General features: G+C 39.1%; 1 protein-coding gene across 1 annotated transcript in view; it reads left to right on the top strand.

The window, feature by feature from the left end:
• The window catches only part of TPO (thyroid peroxidase), a 66963-nt gene that overhangs the window by 38104 nt on the left and 14652 nt on the right, over positions 1 to 14207 (top strand). Inside the window, exons 8-11 of the mRNA XM_007055654.3 lie at positions 6715 to 6973; positions 7427 to 7597; positions 9715 to 9952; positions 13994 to 14202. Coding sequence (XP_007055716.3) covers positions 6715 to 6973; positions 7427 to 7597; positions 9715 to 9952; positions 13994 to 14202 — 877 coding nt within the window. The remainder of the gene's footprint in view (positions 1 to 6714; positions 6974 to 7426; positions 7598 to 9714; positions 9953 to 13993; positions 14203 to 14207) is intronic.

Here is a 14207-nt window from a genome sequence, read left to right as displayed (position 1 = left end):
TGGGTAGGAATATGAAACATCATTCCCTTAAACAAAATAGTTTTCACAAGGTATTATTCTGTATGACTCTGGACTACTTATTATCTCTACCAGTATCACAGACTAATGAGATCAGCCTGGGGCATATATCTGAGCTGATCTAGCCCGTTTAGGGACACTCATTCAGTGGATGTAATTGTAATATCTTTATTAGAGTGTTATAATAACCAGCGCACAGGCAAAAGCTATGGTTGGAGTTGTCTAAAACTTCCATTCCAGGATTCTATATTCAGTTGCTATAACTTTCTAAGATTTTCATCTTTTGGGCTGAATATGTCCAGATCTAGTCTCTCCCTGGGAGTGCATATTTATGGAGAGCTTGAACAAAACCAGTTCATCCTTTTTTAAAAAAAAAATTAAGAATAAGATTTTTTTAAAAGCACTATTTCCATTGGATTTTTTTTCCAGTGTTGCTTTTTAAACCGCTCTACTGACAAGCAAATAGAAGTAGAAACTTGACATTAATACAGCCCTTGGAAGGGAGAAGTGCCTTTCAGGGTTCTGGGGGTTTGATTTGGTTTAGTTATGGAGATTTGGAAAGCATGTTTCACACAAGTGCAGTAGTTTGTTTAAACCATGGCAACACTTTAATTCTTTCACAATATTCTAAATGATGAGGACTGTGCTGTGCAAACATGCACAGTTAATTCCATGTTGTAGTAAAATGTATTGGGCCCTGGATCATTCAGAGTGCAGCCAAGCTCATGCTCAATGATGGAGGCAAGAACAAATGATTTCAATGTTGTGACACATGTGCCAAGATTTATTTTGGGGGTGTTTAGACAACCTTTCTTTTTTTTTCCTGCCAGTTGCTCACAAACATCAGTGTAACTCTCCTGATTTGAGTGGAGTTACTTCTCATTTGTCCTGGTGCAAAAATGAGAAGAGAATCAGGACTACTATCTAGGGAAACAGTGAAAGTACAATTTTTTGTTCCTTTAACATCATTAAAATTCTAGGAAATTTCATATAGTAAAAAAGAAAAATGAAGAGACTGTTAAGGTTGCAAAGTTAAGCACTCAAATGCCAGTAAATGCTACTAGCAACCTTAACTCTGCTCTGATATATTAATATTTTTTTTAAAAAAACTAAGGATTTAATTTAATGAATTTAGGTCACACACAGAAATAAAAATGTATTTTACATTTGGGTTACTAGATAGTAACTCTAACATGTGATTCCAGCTTTCTCTGCAGTTTAAAAATAAATAACTCCCTTCTTCATTCATATAGATGTAAAGCATTTCTTGAAGCCAGTGCTGAGGCTGTACTACAGGCCAACAGACCCTTCCCCTCAACCTCGCAAAGCCTGCCCTAAATTGCTGTGTGGGGTGGTAAACTGCTTCATCAATCCTGAATGCCGACAGCAGAACCCAGCACTAAGCTTGGCAAAGAACTATCTTCCTATTTTGCTGAAAAGATCATGCAATTTCTTGAAGGCTTCTCAAACAGCATGGGTCCGTTCCTCCTCTACCAGCCAACAACAACCCACTTGTACTGAAGACTATACCCTAACACATTCACAGCAAGGGCTGAATTAAGGTTCCACAGGCAGCCTTAAATTTGTCTTTTCCTTAATTGGGAGCCCTTCATTTTGCAACCTTAATACTCTCTTAATGCTTGTCCTGGAGAGTACCAGAATGGGTCTCAAGGAGGCCAAAGAGGAGGGGGTTATAGTAATCAGCAGGTTCTCACCAAGCCATGAACTCGCATTTTAGCACTTGGACAGAAAGGAAGGGTTGAGTTTGTTAAAATGGTTGGAGAAAGAACTGGCAAGATCTGATGACAAGTGATAAGAGTATGTGTGAAAAATGTAAGGTGATTCCTTCTAAATATCTTGAGCTCTGTGCCTTTATATTCATGTCCAGAAAGCATGCTGATTTTGATACAGGACTGAATGTCTAGAGATCTGGAATTTATTTATTGTAGGTTCTTCTGGAGACACACTGTGTGTGATTTTGGGCAAATCATTTAATCTGTGCATCAATTTTTGCCATTTTAAAATGGGAATGATAATACTTCCCTGTCTCACAGATATGTTCAGAGGATATATTCATTAATGGGTCACCCTTTACAATAAGGTTCCATTTACAAATTGTTTGTAAAGGGTTAGCAAATATTTAGTAGATGTTATAAATATGTAATAGACGTGCTGTAGAACTTGAGTATTATACATTATAGCTGTTGTTACTGTGATTGGTTATTTTCTATTACTTCCTAAAGAGATCTTTCACAAAGTCAGCAGATTCTACCTACTTGCCTCACAGCCATTTCTATAATTGTAAGGAATTCATGCAGCCTGAGCAGTGCTTATAATTTATCCTGTTTGTAAGGAACTCATGCAACCTATGCAGGGCTTGCAATTAAATTAATATACCTTACTCCCTATTGGTCTTTGCCCACCAGAGGCCACCCATGCCAAATATAGTATATAAGAAGTTAGTGAGTACCAGTCTTTGCTCAGCGCAATGGTTGTCTGTTTCCTTACCCAGTAGGGGCTGCATTGTGTTCTCAGACTAAAGCTTGATGCTGTCACCTGGATCTGAATCTATTGTGAGCGTTATCTCGTTCTGTGACAATAATAGGCATTATTCTTCGTAGGCAAGTAATTTCTGTTTCAGCCTCATTTTTGTCCTTCTTTTGGATAGTCCAATTCAGTTCACGTCTGCTTTGTAAGGTGATGGTTGTTTGTTCTTCCCTAGCTGGACTGAATGTCTGTAAGGTGTAATAATAGTCCATTTCTTCCTGCAATGGCAATCTGAATGGGAGTGCTCTTTTTGTGTTTGCACTCAGGATACTGCCTAAAGCCTTGTTGCAAGCCAGACTCTACGGGCAATGTCCTGAATCTGAGGAGCAAGAAATATGAAAGTGCACCTGCAGCTAAAAATATGCTGCTTAAACAGAAATTTATATAAAATTCTTTATGAGTTACACAAATTGATGGTGTATATCCCGTTTCCCATGTAGACATCAACTTAAAGCTTCAGGAAAGGATCTACATTTTAAACAGAATGACAGATTATTTTATTTTTTAATGTTAACAGCAAGACTTTGTATTGCACATTCTTGGGAAAATTCTCCTGGGGAATTGTGACACAGTAAAATATGGACTATCCTTGCAATGGAAAACCTCTCACACCAAGTATGTACACAAAGGAAGCACTTTTTAGCACACTCCAAGGTGGAGGCCAGCATCTTTAGCTAGGTTTTCTGAATATTAACCTGCTCCTGAATAGTAATGGAACATGTAGTATGTTAATGTTAATACTCACTCTGTATTCAGACAAAACCATGAATTAAACCCTCTGAGCCACAGGCACCATTTTTCTGGGTGGGTGCTCCACCCCCACTCCACCCCAAGGCCCCGGCCCCACTTTGCCCCGTCCCCCCAGTGCCCTGCTCTCTCTCCGCCTCTTCCCGCCCCTGCTCCGTCCCCTCCCCCCAGTGCCTTCTGCCCACCGCCGAACAGCTGATCAGCCCACTGAACAGCTGATCGCCAGGTGGCTGCTGGGTGCTGAGCACCCACTATTTTTTTCCACGGGTGCTCCAGCCCCGGAGCACCTACAGAGTCAGCACCTATGCTCTGAGCAGTCATGTATTGGAAAGCCACTAGCAACTCTTGGAAGCCACTTGTTAGAAATCTGTCCCCTGAATTAAATTAGCTTGTGAATTGCCATGCTGGATCACATCAATGGTCCCTTTAATCCAGTATTTTGTTTCTGATGGGACCAGTAGCAGATACGATTGAGGCTACTCTGCAAGCACCTGCACCTTCTCACCAGATGTGTTACACAGTTATGTAGGGAGGCCTTTGTGAAAATTTTGGCAACGTACCATGGCTTGGAGTTTGACCTTGGGAAGAACTGAGGATTGAGTCAATTGTCAGCAAATCAGAACTCTATTTTGTCCCATTAAATCAGGTTAATGAGTATGTTTTAAATAACATTAATTATTCTAATGTCTACTTATACTATTAAGAAGTAATTCAGCTACTAAATTTATGGCACCTGCCATGACACTAATGCCCATATTTTAGGAAGTTGTACACTGTTGCAGCAATGTCACTCTTTAGAAGAAGTAGGGAATTGATATCACTGATTATAATATACTTCTTTAGGAGGTTCTTTATGGAGGTTGGAGTTCATGCTCTGAGGTGCTGAGTGCCTCCTGAGAGGAGCTGAGTTGGCCTCCAATCCCGCTAATGTCTCGGGGATTAGAGTGCACTCAGCATGATCAGACCCTTTGTGCCCTACATTCCAGAAACTATCCATTTAATTGCAAACACACAAACACACACACTCATAAACAGTCTCAAAGTAAATGATACGTTCTAGTGCAGTGTAGTACAATAACTCCGGATTTCTTTTTCCCTGTAAAGCTACAGCTCTTTGGTGCTGATTGGGTTGAAGTGTTTTTAGGCAAGGATGTTCTGTCACTTACGTAGAAGAGGCTGAATATATAAAGAATTCTGTATTAAGACAAACTATGATGATTATTGCATGGCAAATATGAAAAGAAACACGTCTTTAAAATCACTCACTCTGATTAGGTGGCACACTTTTCTTCTGTGTCACATATACTGCTTTGCATATCAAATGCACTGAAAAATCATTTTGAACCTCTGCAGAGTGCTTAGACTTCTTTTTTAAGTTTCAGCAGGAGTATAAGTCTTTAAATGAATTGTATTGTTTCTCCCCACCTCTTGACACAAGCCCAAGTTAATTAGGTTGTGAGCCTGCTCCGAGGGTTATGTGTCAGAGGTTCTAATATGCAGTTCTTGTAGTTTTATGTCAGCTTCCAGATTTTTTTCTCCAGTATCCTCCTCAGTTTCCCCTTTGATTTTCTGTAAAACACTTCTGCCTAGCACAGCACCACCACCCCTCAAACCCAAACCCTACCAAACTCCTGAATCTTCCAGCACAGGACAACACATACACAAGGCTCATTTACATTGTTAGCCTTATAATTGTAATGACCTTAGACAAAATTGGAGCCCCTGTCTTCAGCAGTGCATGGAGAACTTGAATGTGAACTGTCCTCCTCCTTCAGTCCCATGGGTGGAGGTTGAGATCTGGCCTTTAGTTGCCTCCTGGTTGGACCTACCATTGGAATGGGAGAGCAAAGGCAGTCCATGAATTGTTATGTCTATATGGCAGAGATTCCCAATGTGCGTGCCTGCAGTTGACTTTGTCACATTTACATCATTGTTCTGTTCTACTTTGGCCAGTTTGGGTTGCTTGATAATGAAACACAGTACTCACTTTCCTTTCTCCTGGCTTCACTCTGGTCCTGGAGATGTGAGTATTACCTCCTCAGTATCTCCAACCTCTGCTTGCCTCAGAAGGGAGGGTCCAAACTTGACAAGTCCGTACTCCAGCCCTCTATATGATAGCAAAATATGCTACTACTAGGCCACAAAGCTGACTTGAAACCTAAAGTTACAACTGGAGCTAACAATACCTGTGTGTGTGATAAGTGTTGGCAAATATTAAATTTTTAAATGACAACCACACTACTAATTTCCAGCAATTAAAAAAAAAAACTATTTGACAGACAGCATGCAAGAAAAATCTAATCTAATGAAGCAGCTGTGCAAAGTCTTGAGCTAGCTTCTTTCTTATGTGAATATAACTAATTTAGAAAAGTGAAGAGTGGAAGCTGAAAAAGACTGAGCAACAGCTGCCCGTACAGTTCTGTGTAGCGTGAATGTTGGCAAATGTGCAGTGTCATATCTTATAGACTTCGTTGAAGCTTGCTTTTCTGTGTGACATACCAAAGACAATGAAACCCAGTATCTGATGAGACTATGTTATTCCTGCTTGATTTTCAATATGCATTATATCAAGCTTCTAATGTATTTGTCTGATTGGTTTACTGCATATTCTATCAAATTAAAATATATTTTGAGTTCACTATACTTCATATTCCTCCCATTAAGCTTTAATAAATTCAAATGTAATCTTTAATCTGTAATGCAGTTTCATTTTATTCAGTGCAATATATCATTTCTTTGGGGGGGGGAGGAAATTGGTCAGTATTACTAATAAGCTTTTTTATATGCTTCAGTAATTCTATTACATTATAAAAGCACTTGATAGGAGATGTTTATGTATTTCCGTTATACAGTCTGATTTGTGGTGATCTTTAAATTACCTGCAGTTTTGTATCAAATGTCTATGAAAGGATTCTGGGAGTAAACATTTAAACATGTGACTGAAAACAAAATCTGTTCATGGTTTATGCTGGTTTAGTTTAAAGGCTCAGTAGTTTATGCTGTCCCAATACAGTTTTTAGGATTTAAATCAATGCTGGGTATCAGGGAGTTCTCAAGCTCATTGATGTCAAAGGGAGCTATTATAGATCACATCAGTAATCTGTCCATGCCAGGCTTTGGTCTCATGTTTGTACCAAGGGATTTGGGAGCCTAGATTGCTGGGTCCTATTCCTATCCCTGCCACTGACTCTCTGTATGACCTTGGGCAAGTGATTTAAGTTCTTTGTCCTCATCTGCAAAATGAAGACAATGCTACTTACCTACCTCACAGGGTTGTTGAAAGTGTTAATTAATTAATGCTTGTAAAGTGCTTAGAGATCACTGGATGAAAAGGCACTATACTAGTGGGAAGCATTATTATATTATGTAAATATTAACCGCGATTTTTTTTCTTTCTTTTAGATTATTACTCTAAGAGACTATATTCCAAAAATCATTGGCCCAGAGGCTTTTAATCAGTATCTTGGTCTGTATAAAGGCTATGATCACAAAATAAATCCCACGGCTTCAAATGTTTTTTGTACAGCTGCTTTTCGATTTGGTCATGCAACAATACACCCAATAATAAAGAGACTTAATGCTCAGTATCAAGATGACCCAGACCTCCCAAATCTTCATATGCATGAAGTTTTTTTTAGTCCCTGGAGGCTCATTAAAGAAGGTATGTTTTTATGTGGATTACATCTTTTCACGTTATTGCAGCATTTTTCAAACTTCTTCCTAATTGCATTTCAAAATCTTATAAAATCAAGAACATTCATTTAATTGCATCATTGGTTCAGGTTGTTGAACAGTACCCAAAGAATTAACGTCAACTGGGAAAATTTATTTTTGTTAACTAGTCTTTTGAAGCACACAAACACTGTTCTTTAGAAACACCTCATCCATCTCATATAATCAGTCTGTTAGCAATGTTTCTGCTGTCTTAAGAAACAGACAGTGCCTCTTAACTGCATTATTGTTTTCTATCATTGTTTTGTTTGAATTTAAAGACATTTAAGGTGAATAATTTTAAAAATATAGAGTGAAAAGTGCATGTAGAAATGTTAAGAAAATTTATAAAGATTTTGTTTTCACATGTACTTTGACACTGCATTGGTTTTATGTTTTAAAGGAGGTTTGGACCCTTTACTAAGAGGTATTCTAGCAAAGTCAGCAAAACTACTGATGCAGGATCAAATGATGAATGAAGAATTAACAGAAAGGCTTGTTGTATTGTCCAATAATGGGTCACTGGACTTAGCATCATTAAATTTACAGCGTGGACGTGATCATGGACTCCCAGGTCTATTACTTTTTTCTAGATTTTCTATGCTAACGATTGAGACATCACTACTTGTATTTGAAGCATACTGGCAATTTACCAATATGGTTATTAAGTGACAGCTATGGCTAGTTAAACAGAGGCGTTACCCCCGTCTCTTTTAGGAATGCACAACAAGAGTAAAAAGTAGCTATAATGAAGACAAGATATTCACTAGCATTAGACATGAAAACAATGTCCTTAGTTTGAAAGGGACAAACCATAATGCAGGGGGTTACTGTATGTATCTGGAGTGGCTTTTTAGTAACTATGACTTTTATTAGAATTAGTCAACATCTTTCAAATTTTACATTTTATTTTAAAAAAATCACAATTGTAACAATTTTCCCCTATGCTTTTCAATGAGCTCTACTATTAGGTTTTTCTAAAAATGAAGGACAACCATAAACCTTCCGTTTAAATTATTTTTATTTGAGGAGAAAAATATGGAAAAAGCAAAGTAGTCTCTATGGGCTGGGCTACACTGCAGGTGCACAATGTAATTCCCACTTCAGGCAGACACAGAAGCACTAGCTTTGATTGTGCGAGTGCACTAAAAATAGCAGTGTGGCCACAGCAGCATGGGCAGCAACCTGAGCTAGCCACTGAGTACTGTCCCATCCGATATCCTATGTATGTACTTGGGTTGCTAACGTAAGCTGCTACCACAGCTGCATTGCTATTTTTACCATCCACGATCAAAGCTAAAGCACGTATGTATAGGTGAGCTGGGTATTACATCACTAAGGACAGTGCAGACATACCCAAAAGGAAATTCATAGTGTGTATATGTGTCTCTTCTGTCTCTGCAAACAGACAGAGGTCTTAGAAATGGAGAAGTGCAGTGCACAGAAAACAAAGGCACTGAAGTGTCTAACTCTCAGTGGCTGAAGCAGACATAGGGAAGTCCAGAGCCATGATCAAGTATTGTGTGGGTGGTCTGGTAGCCAGGAGGGCAATCGGTATTAGAGCTATTCCCAAGCAATGGTCGGCTTTCTTTCAGGGGGTCACTAGCTAGGGATCCAAACCAAGAGGCGAGGTGGCAAGGTAGGATCAGGCAAGGCAGCAGGGCAATGCAGCAAAGCAGTTTAGGTAACAACCAGCAGACAATGGCCTGATACTCAGACAGCTTCCTCTTCCTGTTAGGATCTTTATATAGTCCAGGTATCGCATGGGAATGCTGTCTGTCCTGCCACTCAGGGGCTTCGGGTATGGCTGCTGTGGAGCTGTAGACAGTTAGCACTAAGGCTGCCGGTCAGGGGTGGTGGTTCATCATTATCAGTGTAGCGTGGAGGCTACAGATGCCATCTAAGGACTTCCATGGGCCTGGTTTTGATACCAGTTTCCTGACATTGTCACAGCTACTTATGCTACGAATGTGCTTCCTGAGAAGTATCATTAGATGCCATTGATTCACCAGAATGGTTTTAATTGTTTAGTTTTTCCAGACCGAGAAAGAGAAAATGTCATTTTTATATTATGAAGCAATTCTCATCCTCTCTCATTTTCCCTCGTTCTGGTATCAGCATGACACACTATAACCTCTACTGCTTGCACTGACCTGACCCTGTGTGCGTCTGAAATTTGTTCTTCATTCACTCATTTCATTAATTCTAAGAGGCAACTTTGAAGCTGCAGGCCAAATGTAGTACGACTTTCACAGAGCAGTTATTTTGAGGTCTATGTTTCTTTCTTTAATTAAAAATTAGATTCAAGGTACAAATGAATGGGCTAAGACTTTTCATTCTAAGTTGCACTAGCCACAAATTTTTGAATTTTCCTTTTGCTCTATCAAGTCTTCAGAATTTTTAGAAATGGAAATGTTATTTTATGCCTAGTTTTACCTTCACTAACATAATGTAGCTTCAATATATCTAAAAGGCCAGATCTTGCCACCCTTACTCACACTGAGTAGTACCTCACCCTGCGAATAGGCCCATTGATTTCAACCAATTCTACTAGGTCTATTTTCAGAAGAAGATGCTAGTTGGTGTGAGTAAGGGTATCAGAAGCTGGCACCTATAAATAAGTTAATTTTGAGTGCTATGTTAAACAGTCAGATTTCAAGGCTGATCTGTCTATAAATTTAATATGTTTAGGTTACAATGACTGGCGAGAATTCTGCGGTTTACCAAGACTGGAAACTCAAACTGACCTGAATACAGTAATAGCTAATAGGAAGGTAGCTGAAAAAATCATGGAATTGTACAGCAATCCAAACAATATTGATGTTTGGCTCGGTGGCCTAGCAGAAAACTTCCTCCCAGGTGCAAGAACTGGCCCACTGTTTGCATGTATAATTGGAAAGCAAATGAAAGCCCTAAGGGAAGGTGACCGGTAAGTGTATTATACTGTTTATTTGTACGTAGCACCTCAAAGGGTGCTGGCACTTCACAGATATGAGAAGACAGGTCCCTGTCCCTTATAAAAACATTACGACAAAGGAGGGAGGAAAGAGGAAAAAGTACATGCATTTTTAACATATTAATCCCCACCCGCACTTTTTATTGTTCCTTAATCCCTTGTTTACCAGTTTCTCTCTTTGTTTTTTTTTCCTGAACCTTCTCTCTATTCTTTCTTTTGTTTGTTTTTGGGCATGATTCCTACCAGCAAGGAGACCACTCCTGTGGCATATTACAAATACACTGCAATCCCATGCTGCTGTTCAGCTGGCTAATACCTCCTGCACAGTCCTTATATGAGACTTAAATGGTGCAAAAAAATCTTGTGCAAGTGTGAAACTTCGTCCTAGGGAAAGAGAGTTTTACCTGTATAAGAACTGCAGGCTCAGACTCTGAATAAACGCAAGATTCAGTCGTAGTAACATAAAAACAGTTCATTTTAATGGATTTTAGAATATACTGGAATTTTTTATAAATAGATGCAACTTGTAAATGTAAGGAATGTGAAAAAGGGTCCACACAATCAAATACAGCTGGATTCACTCCTACCAGCCCTTAAGGAACTAATCCTGATTCACCTAAGGAGACCCATTTTGTATTATTTATTAGACCTTTAGGGCCAGAGTCGCATTTAGTTTAAGCTTACACCCACATTAAAGCCCCTTTATCGTGCCGGAGTGATGTAACATCTCTGTGATGTACATAAAAATCTAGCCCATTGGGTTTAAATGTGGACTTTAAAAAATTTTAATTAACTCAAAGAATGTCACACAAAGAATGAAACATTGTTAAATGCTGTGCCATTTTTATGATCATGACAAACAGTTCACACAGACTTGTTTTAAACACCATTTCAACTCTTCTGAATCATTTACAATTTTACTAGCATTAGCACTGTATGAGAACAGTAGGTATGATAGTTTTTATTGTCCCTTATTTTGAGTATATGAAACATATCTGAGATTAAATAACATATATGCTTAATTCTGCCATCTATCTGACCTTTCCCCACTGAAGTTGGCTTCTTTACAGATTTAACCTCTAAAAATAGCAGATCAAATGTAGTAGTGGTTTGGCTGCTAATAATAAAAACGCTCACTTCCTTCAATGAAGTTTGAAAAGCTATGGGACTGTAGAGACAGCGCATAGTTTTGAGGTGGGACTTAAAGTGAATGTTGGTAAGACCGAGGCTATAATAAGTGAGGAGGACGACTCACCATAAAGGAAATTACAGGCACAGTGCTTAGAAGAGTGAAAGAATTTAAATGCCTAGGATCAGTGGTTGCTGACAAAGGTGCCCTCCTGAGCTTAGTCTGGAGAGGAGAAGAGTGAGGGGGGACATAACCATCTTCAAGTAAGTAAAATGTTGTTATAAAGAGCAGGGTGATAAATTGTTCTCCTTAACCACTGAGGGGAGGACGAGAAGTAACAGACTTACATTGCAGAAAGAGAGATTTAGGCTAAACATTAGGAAAAACTTCCTAACTGTAAGGGTAGTTAAGCACTAGTACAAATTACCTAGGGAAATTTTGGAATCTCTGTCATTTATCTCCATCATGAGAGGTTTTTAAGAACTGCTTAGACAAACACATGTCAGGGATGGTCTAGAGATAACACTTAGTCCTGCTTCAGGGCAGGAGACTGGACTAGATGACCTATCAAGGTCCCTTCCAGTTCTATATTTCTATGCCCGACATTGTACCAATGCTACTTGATGCAAATGGTGTGAGCTTGACCCCAGTTCTCTTTTATAAAGAGATGCCAATAAAGTTTGAAGATATAGTCTAAGGGTACCTCTACACTGTAAAAAAAAAAAAAAAAAAAAAAGATTATCAACAACATTCAGAGCCAAGTTCAACTGAGTCAGGCTCACAGGTCTCTGGTTGGGGGTTTAAAAATAACAGTATGGACTTCGCTGCTTGGGCTGGAGCTTGGCTCTGAAACCCAGCAAAAGGGGTGAGTCTCAGAGCCCAAGCAGCAGTGTCTGCACTGCTACTTTTAGCCCTGTGGTGCAGGCTGCAGTCTGCTGATCTAGGCTCTGAACTCGCTCCCAGGAGGCCTTTTCTTTTGTTAGTGTAGACATACCCTAAAACTGTAATTTGACCCATCCTAATGTATGGAACTGAGATTTTACCAGACACAGGGAAAGAAATCATTATGCTCTCCACCATGGAAATGAAGATATTGAGATGGTCAAATGTTTGGACACTCCATGATAGGAAATGAAAGGAGGTTGTGAGGGACCTAATGCTGGTTGCCCCAACTGAAGAGACATATAGGGAAGCTAGGCTATGTTGGTATAGACACGTCCAGTGGAGACCTGAAAGCAATATTTTTGTAGAGTGGCCCTTGTGATGATTGTGGCCAACCAATGGAGAGGCCAAAGATTCATCCATGGACCAAATATCAGCAGACCAATTGCGCAACAGCAAGGTGTACAATCATGAGTTTTGGAAGAAGGCTATACAATTTTTCGACTGTGACTAGGAAAGCATCAAGAAAGAAGAAGGTTGTATAGACAGACTGTGATAACAAGTTGATTGATAAATACTGAAGAAACATAGATTCATGTAATGTTTTGTTTTGGTTGTCACCCCTCTAGGGGAGTGAAGGGAAAAGTCTATTATTTTTTAATTTAGTGACTTTGGTTTAGTGATACAAAGCTCAGGTAACCTGATGATTCATATATTGATTGAGATACCAGTTAACAAGCAGTTCAAGATATCAGTTCCCAGATATTGATTTAAGATGATAAATCAGAATTGAGCAAGATTTCTGACTAGTTGAACTCTATCCTGGTAGGATCAGAATCTCTCAGCTACATGACTAAAATTGAAATTGTTGCCTTTTGAATTGACCAAAACAAGTCCACACTTTAAATCCAATAGAGTCATTTGGAAAAAATTGTTTCTGCTCCATCTGGAGTTACTGCTTTATCCCTTGCCTTTTCCTATTCAAATGCTTCACCCTGTGGTGGGATTCAGAAAGAGGCAAAAATTCTGCAGCTGATCTTTCGGCTTTCTGGTTGTAGACTATACTATGGCTTGTCATGTCTGAATTCATTGTTACCCCTAAGATGAAAGCTCCCTCTCAAGTTCATTTATTTATACATTGGTGACGTGTCCTGTAGCATATATTTAACAAATTCTGTATTGTGGAGACATGTAAGTTACAAATGCATAGTCTGACTTCTGGTACATGTAACACTGAGCATGAGGTACAAGCAATTTACCTTCAAATTTCTCTGCTAAGATATAACTTTTATATTTATTATGTTTAATTAATGAAAAGCAATAACCGATTACCAGGTCTGCATATATGAATAGTGATAATCCTTGTGTTGAAAATATCTCCATTCTTTATGGCTTGGAAGGTATTTGATTTCTTGGTGGGTGGAGGTTGATAGTGAAGAAGGGAAGAATTCAAGAGCAGTGTCAAATTGTTCTTCCCCACTCAACCTGTTGAACATACTCTCACCCCTCCACCCCTCCAGTTCATTATTATAATAGATAACTTCCTCTCCTGATGTCAGAACCACCTCTTTTAGATTCCCCTCCCCACCCCTTTTACAAGACGATTTCACCCTCTTGATCTTGCTAATTTTAAGGGATGGTTCTTAAGGTGCGTCTGTCAGGGAAAAAGGGTTCAGACCTTGGTCCTGCCAAGTGCTGAGCACTCCTGTAAGATACTAAGCACGCTCGTCTCCCACTGACTTCCATAGGAGCTGAGGGTGTTTAGCATGTTGCAGGCGAACTGAGCACTTTGCAGGATTGAGCCCATAACAGGTTTTACATTGGGCTCATAAATCTTCAACCAATGTAGTTGTTGTTGTATTGCCGATAGACAGTGCATATTCCTTAACTGTGTTTTGATGAAATGCTTATTTTTTGTCTCGTAATAATAGTGCACTCTGCAAACAGAAATAATTAACACCTGGAATGTAATCTTTTTAACAAGCACCTACCGATCTTTGCAGATTTTGGTGGGAAAACAGTCATGTTTTCACAGAAACTCAAAGGCATGAGCTAAGAAAACATTCTTTGTCCCGTATAATCTGCGATAACACAGGCCTCTCAGAAGTGCCACTTGATGCCTTTCAACTTGGGAAGTTTCCTCAAGACTTTGAGTCATGTGACAATATACCAGGAATAAATTTAGAAGCGTGGCAGGAAAGCAATCAGCAAGGTAAT

Source organism: Chelonia mydas, chromosome 3 (genome assembly GCF_015237465.2).
Source record: "Chelonia mydas isolate rCheMyd1 chromosome 3, rCheMyd1.pri.v2, whole genome shotgun sequence".
Lineage (NCBI taxonomy): Eukaryota > Metazoa > Chordata > Testudines > Cheloniidae > Chelonia > Chelonia mydas.
This window is presented reverse-complemented; position numbering and strand designations above follow the sequence as displayed.